The sequence below is a fragment of the Balaenoptera acutorostrata genome, chromosome 9, assembly GCF_949987535.1.
Source record: "Balaenoptera acutorostrata chromosome 9, mBalAcu1.1, whole genome shotgun sequence".
NCBI lineage: Eukaryota > Metazoa > Chordata > Mammalia > Artiodactyla > Balaenopteridae > Balaenoptera > Balaenoptera acutorostrata.
In genome coordinates, this window is record NC_080072.1 from 104,953,258 (window position 1) to 104,975,014 (window position 21,757).

Genomic DNA, 21,757 nt, shown 5'->3' on the forward strand with positions numbered 1-21,757 from the left:
TTCTTAGCGATGACTTCTCCCCAGAACCTCAAAGTTTTCTATACACAGGAATGAGCCCCAAGGCTGTGTCTGCATCTCATCTGTGTCTCTCTAAATAGGACCAGGCTAAAGACATCTGCCCCCCATACAGCCTCCATCCCAGGTCTGTGTATGGAGAATCCCACTTTCCTCACCCTCCCCTGGTCCCAGTCTCCCTCCACATCTTGAGTCCAGGGGCTGTGGGCACCACTGGTAATATTTTTTGTCTCTTTCTACCCCCCCTTACCTGTAACACGATCACTAAAGTAAAAGTGGTCTGTGGTACAACTCCTGTTATGCAGCAATAAATTAAACTTCCAACACTGCTTCATAGGTCTGCGACACTGCATTCCATTAAAATCTTTACAATAATTGCAAAATCGAAAAACTGAAGAAAGAGAGGAAAACTTTGATGCAGAGTTCTAGGGACAGGGATTCTGCTCCAGAAGCCTGCCCCCACCTGTAAACATTTATACACGGGTGGTGTCACACTCAAAAGAAGGATGCTGACACCCCTCTCAGCTGCTGTCAGGGGGTCATTACTCCCTTCAAGAAGTTAAGGAGCGCCCCCCACCCAAGGCTGGGGGCTGAAAGAAGACACTAGAACAGTCAGTGAGGAGAGTGGTGGGTAGTCAGGGAGGGTAGAGAGATGACGTGTAAAGAACTTAAAAATGTCCCCTCTCATTGTGGTATTATTTACCCAGGAACTGAAAATGAACTACACCGTACATTTTGATGTCAGGACTCTGTCTCCTGTAAAGAGAAGAAGAAAAATTCTCCTTGAACCACTTCACACCAGCCCCAAGAGTCAAGTCACCAAATCCCTCTCTTCCTCCCCATACATTCTCTGCCCACCCATTTGCCCACCTAAGTGCCACCCTCAACAGGCCTTACTCTCATTCATGAAGAGCACTGTGAATATGCCCAGCAGAAGCAACTGGAACATCCTGGGGCCCATTCCTGAGAAGGTCCCAGTGGGAGGCTCCAGCTTTTTTTATCCCCATCACCTGCCCTCAGGCATCCCACTAGAATCACAAAATCATAAATTTCAGGTCAAACCACCTGAATCCTCTCTACAGCGTTCCCAAGAGACAGTACATCCTGTCTTCGTTTCCACCTACTTAGAACTCAGGCCAGGCAGATGTCCCATGTCATTTTTGTTAGCTCTATCATGAGATACTAATTAATGTTGGTGTCCAATCTCTCTCCTTAGTACCTCTTCACTGGGTTGTATTTCTGTTTGTTGGTCTACACAAAACATGTGTAAGTCCACATCTACATGATGTCCACTCAGCTGTAACAAAGCTGGGGTCACTGAGCATCTGTGAGTGAGTTTCTCAGGCCCTTTAAGGTACCACAACCCTCCTGGACATTCGCCTCAGCATGACCTCCAGAGGCACTACATCCTCACAAAGTGAGTCACCGGGATCAGAGCCGATTCCCCAGATACGGTCTGACTGCCTGGTATAGCATCCCTCTCTGAGAGATGGATGGGACAGCCCAGGAAGGAAAGTGACCTCCGCTTCCCTCCAGCTTTATTCGTTAAAATTTTCAAGGCGGACAAAGATCATAAGTGATTACAGTGGAGAGACGTACACTGGGGGTGATGGGGAGAAAGAGGAAGAAATATTCGGATTACTCACTAGAAAGGGAATGTGGCAGTATTAGAAAATATACATATGGATACAGATATATATATGCACACACAAAACTCCCTTACCACACTTCCCATGCCCCTTTCCTATTTGATTTTTTCTCCAGAGTACTTAACCCAGTTTGTCATTCTATAGCTTTTCCTTATTTATGGTTATTCTGTCTCTCTCCCCTCACAAGAACGAAAGCTCCACAAACGCAAGAGTTTCCTGTGTTTCGCTCCTTTCTCCTCAGCACCTAGAATGATGCCTTGCACATATCAGAGAATCAAAAATATCTGAAGACAAACTGGATGGCACGATTCGTATGGTTCACCTGAGAGGCACGAGGGAAGGGTGCCTCTGTTCTGACAGCCTCTAATTCCAAGTTTGCAGGATGAAGTTCCTGGCCTTCACCTTGCAATTAGGAGTCACGACAGAGAAGACAGGCCGTGGTGATGGCAGACTCCCCTGTCTTGGGGAGGGAGTGAGTGTGGGGCCTCTTTACCTGAGTGGGCTCATTCCCAGAGCCAGACACGTGCTCTACCCAAGTAGGATCCCTCATGTAATCTTCATTCTGACTGTACTCCCTGCACACCTGGGATGGAAGCCCAAGTGTGCTACCTCCCTGCTGTGTGACCTCAAATCAGTTACTGAACTTCTCTGTGCCTCTGTGACTGCATAGGTGAAAACAGGAACTCTCAGAGGTATAGCTGATATAGTTGTTAGGACTTAATAAACTCACACGTGGGTAATGGCAAAGGGGAGGGAACAAACATTAAGACCTACGGGGAGTCCAACATTCTTTGGGCATGTGACACACTTCATCTTTTGAATTTTCTGAACAGCTTCATAGGTTGGAAATAATTGACCTCATCTTACAGTTGACAACCAGGAGCGCTTAGAGTTGGAGTATCTTTCCCCAGGTAACAAGGCGCACATCTGTCTGATTCAGTTATCTTTCCATTCCACCGTGCTGTCTCCTCTCTACAATCTGGAGAAGGGTTCCCAGGGCTGGAGCTCTAGAGTGACATGTACCCTGAATCATCAGATGACAGTGGGAGAGAGGGAGAAGGGGTAAGAAAAATACTGTCTCCGTATAAAAAAAAGAATCTCTCTCTTGCTAGCAGAGAAAATATTATTCATGGGCAAACTCCCACTGAAACTAGGGCTCCCACAAGCCTGACTGGGATTTAAGACTTACAGGCCATTGTCAGGGAAGTAATTCACGAAGGGACCACCTTTGTAAGTCTTGCATTTGGAACGTGTGAGACACAGGCAGCAATAGATGGATGGAAGTCCCAGGGGGTCTGAGCTAAGAGCATTAAGCTGACCGCTCCAAGCAAAGAGCCTTTTATTCTCCCTGGGAAGATGCTCCTGCATCAGTAATTAAAATCTGGGCCTCAATCCCAAACTTCATGCAACCCAAGTCTTTCCCCTGTGTTTGTTCAGGCAACTTTGAACAACATTATTCTCAGAATAAAAGTCACAGAAATTTTGGAATTATACCAAACTTATTAAGAAGTAATTAAAATTCTCTTTGTGCCCCTGAATCTGAGAATAACAATGTGAATATTTTGCCATATCTCCATATAATGTTATTTCTGTACATATATCTCATATTCATGTTATTAAAGACTATCACAGTTGACATGATATATGTGATATTCTGAGTTTTTGTTGTGGAATTTGCACCCTTATTGCTCTACCTCACTACCCCTCCTAGAATGTGAGGCCCAGAAGTAGAGATTCAGGAGACTCAGGAGCTGATCCCCTGGTAAACCCCTTTCAAAAGGCTAATACCTGAGCCTGCCTTTGACTCAACCGGAAGCTTTGCCAGATGCTTGGCCTTTCAACACCTCTCACCCCAGGACCTTACTATGGGTCACAGACAGACCTGAGATACCTGGGGAACCTCTCCCTGCCACAGATGGAGGAGGACATGCTTTCCAACCCTCTCTTTCCTCCCCGCCTCTAAATGAGCCCCAAGAACTTGGTTCCCAGCACCCCACCTCTCCTGGGGCCAGGGCCTGCACTGGCTCCCCCCACCCCTGGCTCCCATTCAAGGCTGTTCCGCTCCTTGCTGCTCCTTCCTAGACCAGGGGTGCTGTGGGACTTGCTGTCCTGTCCTGTCCTGCTCCTGTCCTATCCAGGGCACAAGCTGTTCCCATCCCCTATCTCTACAGAAGGAAGGAAAACCAATGCCTTTGAGGCCAAATTAGGCTCCTCTGTAGTCAGCCCAAAATTGGGTTTACTTTGCCTCTGTAGGAGAACAGTGAAAGGGCATGGGATGCAAGGGAAAATAAAATAAAAACAAAAGTTCTCCCCAAATGTTTCCTGCATTCAGCAATATCCTCTTCAAGCATTTCAGCCAACCTCAAACAAGCGCTGCCTCTGGCCTTGCTCAGCAGGGAGGAGACCTGAGAGTGGAATCACCTTGTCCCTGATCGGTCGGTGAGGAGACAGAGACTTACTTTACTACAGGTTTCCATTAGAGCCCTCATCCAGGCAGGAGAAAGGATGTGTGTGGTGGGGAAACAGGCACGTCTCTTCCCCAGGACCTCTTACCTGCCTCACTCCCAGGCCAGCAGATCGCCTGACGTTAAGACCTGCCTCCGACGCCTGCTCCCTCTAGCAGCCTGGATCAATCCCAGGATGTTTCCCTGCATGTCTGGATCTCACCCCAGAAACCACCGACCCACCCTCTCCTCCTCTATATTCAGCCCAAATCCGCCTCCTGACCTGACCCCACTTACCCTCCTTTAACCATCTTCTCAACTTACTAGCCTTGGACAGCCTTGAAGGTACGCTTCAAGGGTAAAATAGAGGAGTTGGGCATAGAAGCAATATAGCCCAATGCCTTGATTTTACACCTACGAAACAGGACTGAATTAAAATTTCACCACAGTGTAAAGGCAGAGGGAGATCCTGATCCATGTCCTCTCGGCTAACAGGTCAGGAGTCATGTCTGACAGGTAAGAGAAACAAGGAATATGAACTTAGAGTTAGGTATGGATTCTGAGTCACCACTTTTCATCAGTTCAGCTCCTACTACATGTTGGGCTTAGGAGCTTAACTCATGTAAAGTAGCTGAAAAGGGGATCAGTTGTGGGAAGGCCAGGAATAACTACTAACTGTTTCATAAGGACTCCTCCGAAAGATTTCTCCATGACCCCATCTCCTGAGACTCTTCCTAGAATGAGTCACCAGGATCTCAGTCTCTAAGGCAGACAGGGCTTTGCCTTGAGACCATTCTCTCAAGCCCCATCCCATCACCCCAGCTATTGCCTTCCAGTCTGGAGCTCTGATAGTAGCCCACCAACTTTAGGAGTGATGAGTACAGATGGGAGGCTCCTGCAAGCCACCCCAAACAGTCCCCAGCCTATTCTCTAGGACTGCAGTCACAATGGATGCTCATCATGTGTCCTTCCTACTACAGGCTGCTGGGACATTGACGCGTCAGGCTGGAGAAGAGGGAGTAGAGGTTATATTGCCCCCTAGCTGTGTATTCTGCCTGTTCTTGCTTACCCAAAAAAACCCAAGTACAATGCCCACCAGAATGATAACACGGACTTTAACTTCATACAGTTTTCTTCAGAAGTTCATTTGGAAGTGGCTGACACTTGCAAACATGACACTGTGGGATCCATTATCTCTATTTCCCCAGGCCAAGAGTGAAGCAGGTGTGTGCTCACCAGGACTACCCAAATAAAAAGCCGTATGGTTGGGCTCAGGTAAGAACATGGAATGCTTTTTCTAGTTTTCCATAGTAGCTTTGACCTCCTAGCCAGCATAGATGTCAGAAACCTCAGCCAGCAGGAGCCACTCTCTGAAAGTGTCACCTGCCCAGAGAGGACAGTGGGCTAGGGCCTGCAGCTGAAGCTCTGGTTTGGGATGAGGAAGAACCTGGCAGGGGCGGTGGCTGCAAGAGTGGCCTGTTAAACTTTACCTGCCACCGAGGCTTAGATCTGGCTTGTGTGTTCCTGTTCCCAAGATGAGGAACAGTTTCTTCTAGAATGACCTTTGAAGATGGAGGCTCAGGTTCCGAGCAGACTGTCGGGTTTTCCTTGGTGAGTGGACATCAAGGATGTTCACTGAGCTCTGTAATTGTTCCTGGGTGAGACCGGACCCCAGTCTACAATTCCGGATGGTCACAGTCTACGAAACAGCCAGAGGATGCATAGAGCCCCAAAAGCTTGCGTTTAATGGCTAGGGAGGCTCTCTTTGTGTCTCCTCTTCATTTATAGAGTTCCCAACTCTTGGAGAATGCTGGCAACCCACCAGAGCCCTTCTAGATGTTCCAAACTTCTGGGAATTGGCAGTGTTCTCTAGTTGGCTTGGGAGGGGAAGAGGAGGTAGTTGGGTAAAAGGAAGGAGAGAGCCTGCAGGGAGTGTCAGGATTCTTGGGAGACAACCTATTTCCCAGCCAAGCCTAGGTCAGGCAAAATTTCCCAAGCTTTAGCACACTGTAACAGGGACTATATCAATTACCCAATGATTTTCTGAAGGCTCCAGATCATGTGAACTCACATATTACCCTTCAGTAGAGAGGAGAATCAAAAACTCCCTCACTCATACTACAGTTAGTGATGGGAGCCAGGAACTCAGCAAGAGAGTAATAGAGAGCTTCTGTCTCAGAGGGAGGGAAGAGAAGGCACTGCCCTCTAATCAGGAAGTTCCCTGATACTGTTCAAAAACTGCCATCAAGATTTCCACTGCTTGCCTCCCCAGATCCTCCCATGTACATGCCTTTGCTGTCACTGGCAATCTCTCTGCCTCTCTTTCCTTACTCTCTTTTCTTCACAGTACCTTCGCTTTCTCATTCAAGGATGTCACTCTTCCCATCCAATCTTGATTGGGAGATAGATAGTACTGGGTACGAAGAATTCCTTTATCTCTACATTGTAGCCAATTGTGAAGGCTCCTATTTCTGTGAACAACATGTTCATCCTGGATTAGCTGGCTTCTCTCTCCATTTCCATAGAGGCCATTTAGATCACAAGTATCTTACAATTTAGATAATATTTGTTATATGAATTTAAAGCAAAGACTTCCTGGGAGGTTTTGAATATATCAGATAAAGAAATGACATAGAAACTATTACACTGTGTTTCACAAAACTTATGTATCTAGATTAGCAACCTATTCTGCTACCCCATCACCCTGCACATATGGTAACACCAACACAGTCACCTCTCTGACTCCTGATTCATTTGGGGATATAATATTATTTAATCCTCTTGCTATCTCTCTTCACACATAGAGAGCAATATAGAAATCCCCTGCCTACAATGGTGGTCTTCCCAAAGCAAAGTAGTAGATTCAAAACTTCAGCTCAGACTTTTGCAGCCAATCATGGGCTTTCAAATTACAGAATATTTATTTAAAAAATAATGGCATTGACATCAGCATCATGGCGAATTGAGATGCATCCTTTGTCTCTCCCCTTTGATCAGTGAAACATCCACAATTCAACAGAGCAGCTCTTCCCAACACACTCAGGATGCCAGAAAACCCATACATCTGTATATCTAAAGGTAGGCGGGCTGGAATACAAAGAGGAGGCAGAACCAGGGCAACAGCACAAGTGTTGCTTACAATCCTGGGTCCCTGGCCACTTTGGCTGAGCCTGCAGACCCAGAGAACCTGGTAGCAGCAGGAGAGATAGCCACATGCCTCTGGTCCCCCAGCTGTGGCGGTGCTCACAGACACAGGTAACTGAACAGCAGGGACAGAGGAGCCTGTGATCTCATCCCTCCAGCCACAGAGGCATCCACAACTCTGGTCCCTAGGCCACCACCTACAGCAGTGGCTCCCACCAACCCAACAATACCCAAAATGGCAGAGGTATGCTGATCCCAGCTCCCTTCCTCCCCCACAGCAGTGGAGAGTGCAACTCAGGAGATCCAAGCTGCAATGGAAGTGCCTGCCATCCCTGTGCCCTAGGAGGTGAGGCCAGAGACACTGGCAATAGTAAGACACCAATAACTCCAGAGGCACAAGCAGCGTTAAGGCGGGCACTGGGCTACAGCTGTGACAGAGTGCAGACTCTCAAACATAGCCAGAGGCAGTTCAGGTGCAAGAAACCCCAAAAACTTGTACTATAGTGCCACTTATTGCAAAACAAAAGAGAGGTCTCTAATTTCTAACCTGTTGAATCATTAGAATCAAGTTAAAAAAAAAAAAGCTTAATCTAAAGAAGAAAGGTGATTGCTACTTCAAATGTACTGGCAGAGGAACAACTTATCAAGCACCATGAAGAACCACAGTAATACACAAAAAGAAAATGAAAATTTTCCAGAAATCAAACTTAAAGTCACAGAATATTACAGTCTAACTGATAGAGAATTCAAAATAGCTGTCATGAAATTCAGTGAGCTACAAGCAAGGCAATTCAATGAGCTCAGGAATAAAATTAATGAACAGAAGGAATACTTTACCAAAGAGATTGAAACCCTAAGAATGAAGCAAGCAGAAATTATTCTGGAGCTGAAGAACTCAATAAACAAGATGGACAATGCATTAGAAAGCACTGGAAATAGAGCAGATCATATGGAAGACAGAATTAGCAAGCTAGAAGATAGAAATCTAGAAATGATACAGGTAGAAGAGAAAAGAGAATTAAGATCTAAAAAAAAAAAAAAATGAGGAAAGTCTACGAGAGCTATCCAACTCTTTTAGGAAGGGCAACATTAGGGTAATGGCTATCCCAAAAGGAGAAGAGAGGGAGAAGGGAGGAGAGAGTTTATTTAAAGAAATAATACCTGAAACTTCCTAAACCTGGCAAGGAACAAGATATACAAGTCTGTGAAGCTAAGAGAACACCTAATTACTTCAATGCAAAAAGACCATCTCCAAGACAAAACTGTCAAAAGTCAAAGACAAAAAAAGAATTTGAAAGGTAGCCAAGGAAAAAAAAGGATGATAACCTACAAAAAGACACCCCCCCACCCCCACCACGTTAGGCCATCAGCAAATTTCTCAGCAGAAATTCTATAGCCAGGAGGGAGTAGAATGACATTCTCAAAATACTGAAAGATAAAAACTGTTGGCCAAGAATTCTCTATCCAGCAAAGTTATCCTTTAGATATGAAGGAGAAATAAAGGCATTCCCAGACAAACAAAAGCTGAGGGAGTTCATCAATACTACTAGACCTGCCCCACGAGAAATGTTGAAAAGAGTTCTTCTACCAAAAATAAAAAGGCAAAAGTGCACAAAACTTTGAGGAAGGTGATAACTAGAGAGACAGAATCAGAAAATTGCAACTCTTATATCACAAAACATTTCAAACACTTTATTATAGCATAAAGATTAAAAGGGGGGAAAAGCAGAAAACATAACTATAGCTACTCCAATTTGGTAATTAATAACATAAAAAGGGATAATTTGCGACAACAAAAACATAAAAGGGGAAGAGGAAAAGAATGAAACCCATATAGGTAAATGAAGATGCTATCAGCAGAAAAGGACTATTTTACTTATGAGATGTTTTATACAAACATCAGGGTAAACACAAAATATAAATCTAGAGCAGAGACACAAAATATTTTTTTAAAAAAAGATGAAACTGAGAAAAACATTATAGAAAACCACCAAACTAAAACAGCAGAGAGAAACAGGAGGAAAAAGAAAAAATAGAGATATACAGCAACCAGAAAACAAAAGACAAATGATCACCCAAAATGTAAATGGTTGAATGTACCAATCAAAAGACACAGAGTTGTTGGATGGATGAAAAAACAGACCCAACTATGTGCTACCTCCAGAAGACCCATCTCAGCTCTAAAGGAAAACATAGTCTCAAAGCGAAGGGATGGAAGATGATATTCCAAGCAAATGGCAGCCAAAAAAAAAAAAAAAAAAAAAGTGGGTGTAGCCATACTCATATAAGATAAAAATAGACTTCAAACCAAAAAATATAACAAGAGGCCAACATAGACATTATAGAATGATAAAGGGAACAATCCATCAAGAAGACATAACATTTATTAATATATATGCACCTAACATAGGAGCACCAAAATACATAAAGAAATTATTAACAGATATAAAGGGAGAAGTTAAGAGCAACACAACAATAGTAGGGGACTTTTACATCCCATTTAAATCGATGGATAGATCATCCAGACAGAAAGTCAATAAGGTAAGAGCAGCCTTAAATGAAACATCTGATCCAATGGATTTGATAGATTTGTATAGAACATACCACTCAAATGCAGCAGAATACACATTCCTCTCAAGTGCACATGAACTTTCTCAAAGAAAGACTGTATGTTGGAACACAAAACAAGTCTTAATAAATTTAAGAAGATTGAAATCACACCAAGCATCTTTTCCAGTCAAAGTCATATGAAACTAGAAATCAACTACATGAAGAAAGCTAGAAAAATAACAAATATGTGGAGACTGAACAACATGTTTTTGAACAACTATTGGGTCAATGAAGATATCAAAGAAGAAATCAAAAAAATACCTGAAGGCAAATAAAAATGAAAACCTAAAATCTATGGGATGCAGCAAAAGTAGTACTAGAGGGATGTTTATACCAATACAGGCCTATGAAAGAAAGAAGAAAATTCTCAAATAGACAAGCTAATCTTACACCTAAGGGAACTAGAAAAGAAGAAAGCAAAGCCCAAAGTCAGTATAAGGAAGGAACTAAAGATCAGAGCACAAATAAATAAAACAGAGACTAAAAAGACAATAGAAAATATTGACCAAACAGCTGGTTCTTTGAAAAGATAAACAAAATTGACAAGACTTTAGCTAGACTCACTAAGAAAAAATAGAGAAGGCCTGATAAATAAATGAAATAAGAAATGAAAGAGGAGAAATAGCAATGGATACCACAGAAATACAAAGAATAATAAGAGAATATTATAAAGAGCTATATGCCAATAAAAGATAAAACTAGAAGAAATGGACAAATTCTTAGAATTGTACAGCTTTTCAAGACTGAATCATGAAGAAATAGAAAAAACAAAATAGCACCCAAAAAACAAAAAAGTCCAGGACCAGACAGCTTCACAGGTGAATTTTAATAAACATTCAAAGAAGATTTAATATGTATCCTTCTCAAACCCTTCCAAAAAATTGAAGAGGTGGGCACACTCCCTAATTTTATGAGACCAACATTACCTTGATACCAAAACTAGAGAAGGACAACACAAAAAGGAAAAATATAAGCCAATATCTTTGATGGTCATAGATACAAAAATCCTAAAACAAGATATTAGCCAACCAAATACTGTAATGTATTACTGTATACATTAAAAGGGTCATATACCATGATCAAGTGGGATCTATTCTAGGGATGCAAGGCTGGTTCAACATCTGCAAATCAATCAATGTGATATACTACATTAACAAAATCAAGGATAAAAATCACATGAGGGCTTCCCTGGTGGCGCAGTGGTTGAGAATCTGCCTGCTAATGCAGGGGACACGGGTTCGAGCCCTGGTCTGGGAAGATCCCACATGCCACGGAGCAGCTGGGCCCGTGAGCCACAATTGCTGAGCCTGCGCGTCTGGAGCCTGTGCCCCGCGACGGGAGGGGCCGCGATAGAGAAAGGCCCGCGCACCGCGATGAAGAGCGGTCCCCGCACCGCGATGAAGAGTGGCCCCCGCTTGCCGCAACTGGAGAAAGCCCTTGCACGAACCGAAGACCCAACACAGCCAAAAATAAATAAATAAATAAATAAATAAGAAAATCCTTAAAAAAAAAAAAAAAAATCACATGATCATATCAATAGATCCAAAAAAAGCATTTGACAAGATTCAAAAGAATCTTATGATTAAAAAAGAAAACCTCTCAATAAAATGGGTATAGAAGGAACAAACCTCAACATAATAAAGGCCATATATGACAAGCCCACAGCTAACCTAATACTCAATGGTGGAAAACTGAAAACTACCTCTCTAGAATCAGGAACAAGACAAGAATTTTCACTCTTACCACTCTTATTCAACATAGTATTGGAAGTCCTAGCCAGAGCAATTAGGCAAGAAAAAGAAACAAAATGCATTCAAATTGCAAAGGAAGAAGTAAAATTGTCAATATTTGCAGATGACATGATTTCATGTATAGAAAACCCTGAAGACTCCACCAAAAAACTATTAGAAATAATGAATGAATACAGTGAAGTTGCAGGGTACAAAATCAACCTACAAAAATATCTTGCATTTCTATATGCTAACAATGAGCTAGCAGAAAAAGAAATTAAGAAAACAATCCCATTTACATTTACAGAAAAAGAATAAAACACCACAAAATAACTTTAACCAAGGAGGTGAAAGACCTGTATACTGAAAACTAAAGACATTGTTGAAATTGAAGAAGACACAAAAAATGGAAAGGTGTTTCATACTCATTGATTGGAAGCATTAACATTGTTAAAATGTCCATATTACCTAAAACAATCTACAGATTCAATGCAATCCTTATCAAAATTCCAAGGACATTTTTCACAGAAATATAACAAAAAATTCTAAAATTTATATGGAACCAGAAGAGTCCAAATAACAAGCAATCCTGAGAAAAAAAGAACAAAGCTGGAGGTATTACACTCGCTGATTTCAAACTATATTGCAAAGCTATAGTAATCAAAACATCATGGTATTGGCAGAAAAACAGATACATCGATCAATGAAGCAGAATTGAGAACCCAGAAATAAAGCCATACATAATGAACAATTAATTACAATGAAGGAGCAAAGAGCGTACAATGGAGAAAGGTGTTGGGAAAATTGGATGGCCACATGCAAAAAAAAAAACCCAAAAAACAAAACAAAAACTGGACCACTATCTTACACCATATACAAAAATCAACCCAAAATGGATTGAAGACTTGAACGTAAGATCTGAAACCATAAAACTTTTAGAAGAAAACGGTATGCTCTTTGACATTGGTCTTAGCAATCTTTCTGGCTATGACTCCTCAGGCAAGGGAAACAAAAGCAAAAATAAACAAATGAGACTACTAAATATTCTGCACAGCAAAGGAAAACATCAGCAAAACAAAAAGACAACCTAATGAATGGGAAAAGATATTTGCAAATCATATATCCAACACAGTGTTAACATCCAAAATATAAAGAACTCATACAACTCAACAACAACAACAAAAACTCGATTGAAAAATGGGCAGAGGAATGAATAGATATTTTTCCAAAGACATACAGATGGCCAACAGACACATAAAAAGATGTTCAACATCACTAATTATTAGGGAAATGCAAATCAAACCCACAATGAGATATCATCTCACACCCATGAATGTGCTATTATCAAAAAGGCAAGAAATAGCAAGTGTTGGAGAGTATGTGGAGAAAAGGGAACCCTTATACAATGTTGGTAGGAATGTAATCAGTGTAGCCACAATGGAAAACAGTATGGATAGCCCTCAAAAAAATTAAGAATAGAATTACCATATGATTCACCTATTCCACTTCTGGGTATTTATCCAAAAAATACAAAAACAGTAGTTTGAAAAGGTATATGCACCTAATGCTCATCTAGGTATTATTTACATTAGCCAAGTTATGGAAACAGCCTAAGTGCCCATCAGTGGAAGAATGGATAAAGAAAATGTGGTATATATATATATATATATATATATACACACACACACAACGGACTACTACTCAGCCTTTAAAAAAGATGAAATCTTGCCATTTTTTGTAACAACACAGATGGGCCTTAAGGGTATTATGCTAAGAGAAATGACAGATGGAAAAAGACAAATACTATATGATTTCATTCATAGATGGAATATTAAAAACAAACAAAAACCAAAATCAGTGACAAACCCAGCCAAACAAAACAAACACATAGATACAGAGAACAGAGTACAGTTGACCCTTGAACAACAAGGGTTTGAATTGTGTGGGTCCATTTATTCCCAGATTCTTTTCACTAAATACTTACTATAGTACTACACAATCCACTGTTGGCTGAATCCCCGAATGTGGAATTTCCTATAATGAAGCCTGACTGTAAAGTTATATGTGGATTTTTGACTGGTGGAGGGTTGACGTCCCAACCCTCACATTGTTCAAGGGTCACCTGTAGTAGTTACCAGAGAGGAAGGGCGTCTGGAGGGCAAAATGGGTATAGGGAGCTAACTGTATGATGATGAAGAGAAACTAAATTTTTGGTGGTGAGCACACTGTAGTATGCACAGAAGTAGAAATATACTGTTGTACACATGAAAGTAATATAATGTTGTAAACCAAGGTTGCCTCAATAAAAAAAAAAATCAAAAAATAAAATTAAAAAGAAGAAAATAAAAAGATAGCATTTATGGCCTTTTTATGCACCTGAGCTTCTAGGCAGGGTTTGAAACAGGAGGAGGAATAAGGAAGCCCTTGTAACACTGAGCATATTAATGAAAAATGTGTCCTCATATTTGATGGAACTCCATGAGGTTACAATTCATTTAGTAGGATATTTATCTTTGAAAATCGATGTTTGCATTTGGGATAAGATCGTTTACAACTAAACTTCCCCCGATTGAGGGGGCTTTGCCTCATCTTGTATTGCTGGGAAGATCTCAAAGGCAATAGGTTTTGAGGAGCTGAAACCACTCACTGCACTTTGGGCTGGATTTAAAGAGCTAAAGCTCATCCCAGACTGTCCTCCTGAAATATACATCCTCAAGCCCATAGCAATGTGGGCCAATTCATTGCTTTAGAAACAAAATTCTATGGGTTGCCAAGTACTGCCATCAGACTGCTGGGGAGGGAGCAGGCCTAATAGAGTATTAATTAACACTCAATTACACAACCATCAACAAATATATTGGATGCTTGCCATCTGATAGATATTGGGGAATTGTTTGAGGTGCTGGGGTTGCTACTAAGAACAATAGAGAGAAGGAGGGGGTAAACAGTGCTTTGAAGAAGGATTCAGAGGAACAGAGGAAGGGATTTCAATCTAAAATGAAACTGGAGGATATGTAACGAAGAATCTCACACATGCTCCCTGAGAAGAACAGAACTTACTGAGACTGATTTCCCATAAGTGCCTGATTTACAAAAGGTTGAGACTTATCTCCTGACCAATGAACATCCACCAGGAATCTCTCCCCATCCTCAAGCCAATGAACTTACTGCTTGGACTCTGGCTGGACCTACCCCTCTTTGCACTCATTGCCCATAAATACAGCTCACCCCAAACCCTCAACAAACATGCCTGTATCTTGCTACAGTATACATTTTCCGAATTGCAATTCCTCTGCTATTCCTGAATAAACTCAATTTCTGGTCATTCAAACTTGCTTCTGTTTACCTCTTTATTTAGGTTGACAGAACAAAGCTAGGACCTGGGTCATATGCGTGAGAGGGCCACCTGGGATAGATTTCACTTTCCTTCTCTTTCCATTGGATGGAGATAGCCATATTTAGCATGTATTGCAACAATTTCATTTGGGTTTTTCCATAAGATGGTACGGAAAACCCGAACGAACTTTTTTTGCCAACCCAATGATTTGCATTTTTGCTCCACCTATGCCAGACACTCCATAAAGTCTGATATAGTCATTCAGCCCTGAAAGGTGGTTTTGTTGGGAATAAAGGAACTGGGCCTTCGTACATTAACTTCTTTATTGAGGCCCATTTTATGGTAGCAGTATCATATCAGTTTAAAATAATGTTCCTATGAATTCTGGGTTCAAATGACAGCTCTACTGTATATGCGACTTTACCAAAGTATATTAACTTTCTGTACTTCATAAGGTTGCAGTAAGAATAAAATGAGGTAATGTGCGTCAATGGCTTAGATCAGCACTTGGCACAAGAAAATGCTCGTTACCTATTTAATGTAAAAATTATAATTATAGTAAATTTTATTACATCAAGAAGGACAGTGGCTGAGGAGTCCCAGAGGGTGACCAGCATCCAATGAACCAGAGCCTACTGTGGAAACAAGACTGCACTGAGAAGCAGTTATAGGATTAAACTGAATTAGGAGTGAATATAAGACTAAACCTCCTTTACTCTCAAATATAGTTACAAGAGGAGCTCTTTGAATAGGAAGTTTTCAGGAAGTGCAGAAACAGAACTTAGAGAGGAGTTCTTTGAACTGCTGCTGGATCAAACTGCTAAAATGTGGCAACGTGTGCTCTCTTGAGCCAGAGGTCGGCCAAGTGTGAGAAAGCCTCCGGGCCTGTGTTACACTCTGCCTGTGGTTTCAAAGCAGCCAGTGCCTCAGGGTAGATAGCCAGTCTTCAACAGCCCTAGAATAGAAACTTGGTTTCATGGGTAATATTAGAGAAAGTATATTTAACTTCTGGCCACCTGCTGGAAGAAAACCCAAAATATCTTTTCTTATATGCTGAGGTTAGATAAATTATTGCAGAGACCATGCAAATAGGAAACATAGGAACATAGTTGGGAAATTCAGGACTCATGGGAGAAGATTTCTGAGGCTTTTAACAGCAAAACATTACTGTAGAAGCTTAGATTTCATAAGATACAAGAGGAGCTCCTAGAAAATTCTCACTGTTAATACAGTTAATTTAAGAGGAGGAAGATAGAAGAAACACTATGTTGGTTGACAAGAGAAATCTGAAGTCTCTCAAGTTGACATTCTGAACCCAAGCTCAGCCTAGTTGAGAGGCACTGAAGTACGTGTGGCCCAGCAGCCCAAGTCCTGTACGCAGTTGCAGAGGCTTCTAAGACTGGGAGAAGTGGTACCAGGAAAAGCTCTGTTTTATCTTTTATGTGATTTTTCTCTTTTGTCTCCTTCAGGAACCAACCTGACCCCATTCCAGCCTGGGTAACCCTCTGTCCAGGAATAAAACGAGATCTGGTATAAAACAAAAGAAAATTAAAATAATGTAGTAATAGGCAGGGTTTTACATTTTAAAACAGAGTATGCAACATGGCAATAAGCCAGGGAATTATTCTGAGAAAGAGTTTTCCAAATTCCATTACCTTTCATTTATGATGGAACCTGGGAGACACCTATTGGACAGTTCTATGGTATAAAGAGAATGCCTCACCCCACCCCCATCAACCTACAATGCCTGTGATGAGAGAGGGTGGGGGCAGGGGAGAGGGAGCAGAACATCACAGTGTCTCAAATGCCTGTTGCTAAGAGGTGGAGAAAAATTCACTGTACTGACTGTGGTGATTTATTTGGATTACAAGGGAACTTAGGTTGCTGCTACTCAATGAAGGCAAGAACTTTTTTGAAAACCACAGGATATGCTGGAACATCCTTAGTACTCTCTTGTCCAACAGACTTGTTCAATAGAAACCTGCAGCAATGCAATACAGACAAAACCACCAAGGGTTCAGATCTTACAGGAATGAAGGCTGGAAGGCCATCAGGTCAAGAACCCTGTCCAGCTGAGACACTGGCAGAAGTGAGAGAAGACGGAGCAGACACTGTGCGAATGCAGCTGTATTATCCTCAGCCTCACGTCCAGTTACAGGATGGGGCCTGCAGCGAAGATTTTACACTGCTTGCTCATTTCAAGGCTCTCTCTTGACTCCCACCAGAAAGAGCCCTGGGGGTAGCTATTTCCTAGTTTTGGGTGATAATATGACTGAATTTCTATCATCTTCCAAGGTTGTAATGGGAAGTTTCTCATTCCCCGTGCTGGGAATGCAGTTTCCACCTAAATGAAGGAGAATGGATGCTGAGAGGTAAAGGTGGTGGAGTGTACTGGTTTTCTTCCATTTACCCCTTTCAGATCAATTCTCTACCCTTCTCCATCCTGCTCTCTGACCCACTGGAGACTCTTCTTTTTTGTCTTATTTCCACAATCCTTTCTTTGACAACAATAGACAATCATGGTAATAGTTCTTTAGGGAGCTTTATTCTCTTTAGGTATTCAACTAAAGATACAACAGCTAAGGGAAAATAACATCTTTATATTATGTGGGGGTTTTTTTGATGGTTTTGATTTACCATACAAAAACATTTACTTCTGTATGTGGTCAAACCTATCCATCTTTTTTTTGGCCTCGCCACGCGGCTTGTGGGATCTTAGTTCCCCAACCAGGGGTCAAACCCTGGCAGTGAAAGCACCAAGTCCTAACCACTGGACTGCCAGGGAATTCCCAAATCTATCAATTTTGTCCTGTTTGTGACTGATGCCATGATTAGAAAAGCTCCCTCTATCACTAGATTATATAAATATTTCTAAATATCTTTAATATAATAGTGAGCTTAGAATGAGAGAGAGCTTTGGGATTGTATAGGTACTGGATTCAATTCCAGCTCTGCCATTAACTAGTTGTAACAGACTGTATTTTCCAAAGATGGCTGCAACAATATCTCCCATATCACAAGCTCTTCTACAACTTAACTACTCTCCAATCAAAAGTGGAACCTGGCCAGGCTTGTGATTCACTTATAACCAATAGAATGTAGCAGAAGTGATGATGCATGACTTCCAAATGTGAGGCAACTTCCACCTTGTTAGAATATACACTTGCCTTTAGAGCCCCTAAGCTTCTGTGTAAGAAGCCTGGGCCTCCATGCAGTACAGGGGCCCAAGTCATATGGAGTCCATATGTAGGTGTTCTGACCAACAGCCCCAGGCGACATCACAACTTATACCAGTATCAACGGCAAAAATGTAGAAGTGAAGACACCTCTGAATAATTCCAGTCTCCCACTCTCGAATCACCTCCAGCCATCAAGTCTCTCCAGTTGTGGTCACAGACATCATGCAGCAGAGACAAGGCATCCCTACTACCTACTTTCTGAATTGCTGACCCACAGTACTAGTGAACACAATCATTTTTTATGCATCAATAATAACTGGAAAATTGTGTGATACATGTTGAGTTACCCAGTTAGCATCTGGGCAATCTCTTCTTTGGGTTTTTCATCTATTACATTGTTTTACAATACTAGCTACTTCATAGGAAGTTGTGAAGATTAAATGAGATCATTTATGAAAAGTACAAAACACATGTCTATCGCACACTAAGAGGTCAAACAGTAATAGTCACAACAATTAAAAACTAAGGATTTTATTACATTTAAATCTTTAATATATGTGAAAATTATTTTGATTTAATGCATAAGGTTGTGTGTATTACTTACCAGTCAACTCCAAATTAACATTTAGATTAGTAGGCAAATTACTGTCTTTAAAATGATATGTGAAGAAAAAATGTGCATATATGAAAAAAGAGCTTATGCTTATTTCAGGATTGATACTTGGTGTGCTATCATGGGGGTAAAGAAATTTTCACCTAGGTCTTATTCTGTTCATTTGTTCAAGTTGGAAAATGGAAACAGGAAGTATATCCCAAGATGGGGTAAACCAAAAGAAAATTCTCTCCAAGATTACAGCAATTTTATCTAGGCTGTAAGGAAGCCTAATAAAAAAGATTCTCCTCATTCATGAGGAGCTAATTCACACACTACATGCACTGTCACTCAGAGGTACCAAAATGTAACTGCATTTTCTAACCCAACCTCATCTTGTTTTATTTTATATTAAAAAAAATTTATTAAATTTAAATTTTATTAAAAAAAATTTTTTTTTAATTTTGGCCACATCACGCGTCTTGTGGGATCTTAGTTCCCTGACCAGGGATCGAACCCGTGCCCTCGGCAGTGAAAGCTCAGCGTCCTAACCACTGGACTTCCGGGGAATTTCCTCATCTTATTTTAGAGCTCCATGCCCTACGATGGTAGAAAACACTTGGTCTTCTCAGCTTAAAATTTAGAGGGGGAGTAAAGAAAGCAAGGGAGGTCAGGGGAAATGTTAACAGTAACATGGTCTCAACTGGAGACTGGCTTTAGTCAGAGCCCATGGAAAAGCTCTGGCACAAAAACTGCACCGCAGACTTAGTCGCAGCTTGATGGAAGGAGTCGGCCATTTGTTGGCTGAGGTCTTTGCTCTAGTTGGGAGCTCAGCATCCAGGCGAGGTAGCTCCCATTTGGCAGAAGGCAAATCTCCAGAGAAGTAAATAGCTGTGGATTGTCATAAGCCAACACTCAACGCAGCTGGGTCGCAGATGCACTGATTAGCAAAAAGGATTTGGGCAGGGCACCAAAATCAAATCAAAATCGTCCACTACATAATGTAATATTCAGTGCTCTATTGCTGAGAATGCCAATGCTTGTTCTTGAAAGATCAAGGAAAGATTTTATAATTAGAAACTTCCTGTTCAACAAAGCCAAGTTTTGTCTAAACATTGATTCACAAATATTTTTAAAGTCTATTTTGAAACCCAGTGAAAAACAATGATCCCTCTCTCTTTTTTTTCTGAATGACGTCTCCCAACCCCATGATTCAATGGGTGAGAGAGCCCATATACAGCCAGAAATAAAGATATGTTGTTTCCCCTAAATGTCCATCGACAGATGAATGGATAAAGAAGATGTGGTACTATACACAATGGAATATTACTCAGCCATTAAAAAAAATGAAATAATGCCATTTGCAGGAACATGGATGCACCTAGAGATTATCATACTAAGAGAAGTAAGTCAGAAAAAGAAAGACATAACATATGATATCACTTGTATGTGGAATCTAAAATATGACACAAATGAACATATCTATGAAACAGAAACAGACTCACAGATACAGAAAACAGACTTGTGGTTGCCAAGGGGGTGGGGGGTGGAGGAGGGAAGGATTGGGAGTTTGGGATTAGCAGATGCAAACTAGTATATACAGGATGGATAAACAACAAGGTCTTACTGTATAGCACAGGGAACTATATTCAATATCCTGTGATAAACCATAATGGAAAGGAATATGAAAAAGAACATATATATGTATAACTGAATCACTTTGCTGTACAGCAGAAATTAAAACAACACTGTAAATCGACTTTACTTCAATAAAATTTTTAAAAATATATGTTGCTTCCCTAACTCAAAATATCCATGTTACACTGGCTTTTCCAACCTGCCTGCCTATTTTGAAAAAGTTATCTACACGTCTTTCTTCATCCCAGCTAAAATCCCAGATGAGAATTCCTCAGGAAGGATTTTATTTTCAGGTGCAGGCAAAGGCAGAGAGTACACCAAACTCTTCAAGTAGAGGGGTAATTGTTTTACTGTAAAAATTTCATGTGGCATAGTAAGGGAGAAAAATGATCGTGGAAATCCAAGACCAAGAACTGCAGTAAGCTTCATTCACAAGGAGAGAAATGCCAGGGTTAGTCTATACCCAGGGAAGCTTCACCACCTTGGCCTCAGGTGGGTTGTTTCACCGCCACCGCTACTCAGTTTCTCTCTGCCTATTTGTTTCATTCCGTGTCACCTGCATCTCTTTCCACCCCCACTAGCTTCTGCTGTATCATCCCTTCTTTTACTCATAACTGCATCTTACAGAGGACACTTTGTAACTGGAACACTACCACATGGCATCTCTATACATTCTATTATCTTCACCTGCTTTATTATCAACATTTTTTTCACATTCTTATGAGAGGAGACTGACCAGCCATTCTGGCACAAGGTTTCCATTTCCAATTCAATAACCTAGTTCAACCACGTGCTACCTGGCTACCTGGCCTGGAAGGGCCATGATAACTCCACCCACACCAAATTGTTTCTCATGTCTTAGTTTCCACAAACTGAAATGCCCCTAAAATTTTTCTTGATGCCTCATCCCTTTGCCTGCCCAGATTTTTCCCAGGTCTGAGATTCCTCCTGAGAGCTCTACCAGAGAAAGATGGGGCTCATGTTGCCAGCAAATTGGGAAACTGGAGTTAGTCTTCATTTATCTCTATAACCCATGGGCAAAAGGAGAGTGCCAGGTGTCAGAGCTAATCAAGAGAGAATCCCAGCCCACAGGAGTGGGTATGGACAAGGATAAAGTATGATCACCAAATTCCCAGGATGAGCTTGGGATTATTTTGACCCAAGTCTTTGCATTTCCATATAGGAGATAATAAATAACCAATTTAAAACCCAACACTATTCATGGCAGCACCATCATAAGAAAACCAAAACGCTGTGTGCGGGGATTTGCAAACATTCCATCTAGTGCTCCATCATTAACGAGAATCAGTTACCTCCTTATGATGGCTACTCTTCACTACCAGCTGGCTTTCTCACTCTCTACCATTGGTTAGAAGTGGAGAGCAAAATACAGGTTTGGGGGAAAAGATAAAGGGGATG

General features: G+C 41.3%; 1 protein-coding gene across 4 annotated transcripts in view; it reads right to left on the reverse strand.

Moving 5' to 3' along the window:
- Positions 1-21,757, reverse strand: part of PATE2 (prostate and testis expressed 2) — a 114,544-nt gene that overhangs the window by 65,344 nt on the left and 27,443 nt on the right. For all 4 annotated transcript variants that reach the window (XM_057552624.1, XM_057552623.1, XM_057552621.1 and 1 more), the window contains exons 6-7: positions 748-771; positions 266-406 (exon numbers count right to left, since the gene is read on the reverse strand). In XM_057552624.1, coding sequence (XP_057408607.1) covers positions 266-406; positions 748-771 — 165 coding nt within the window. The remainder of the gene's footprint in view (positions 1-265; positions 407-747; positions 772-21,757) is intronic.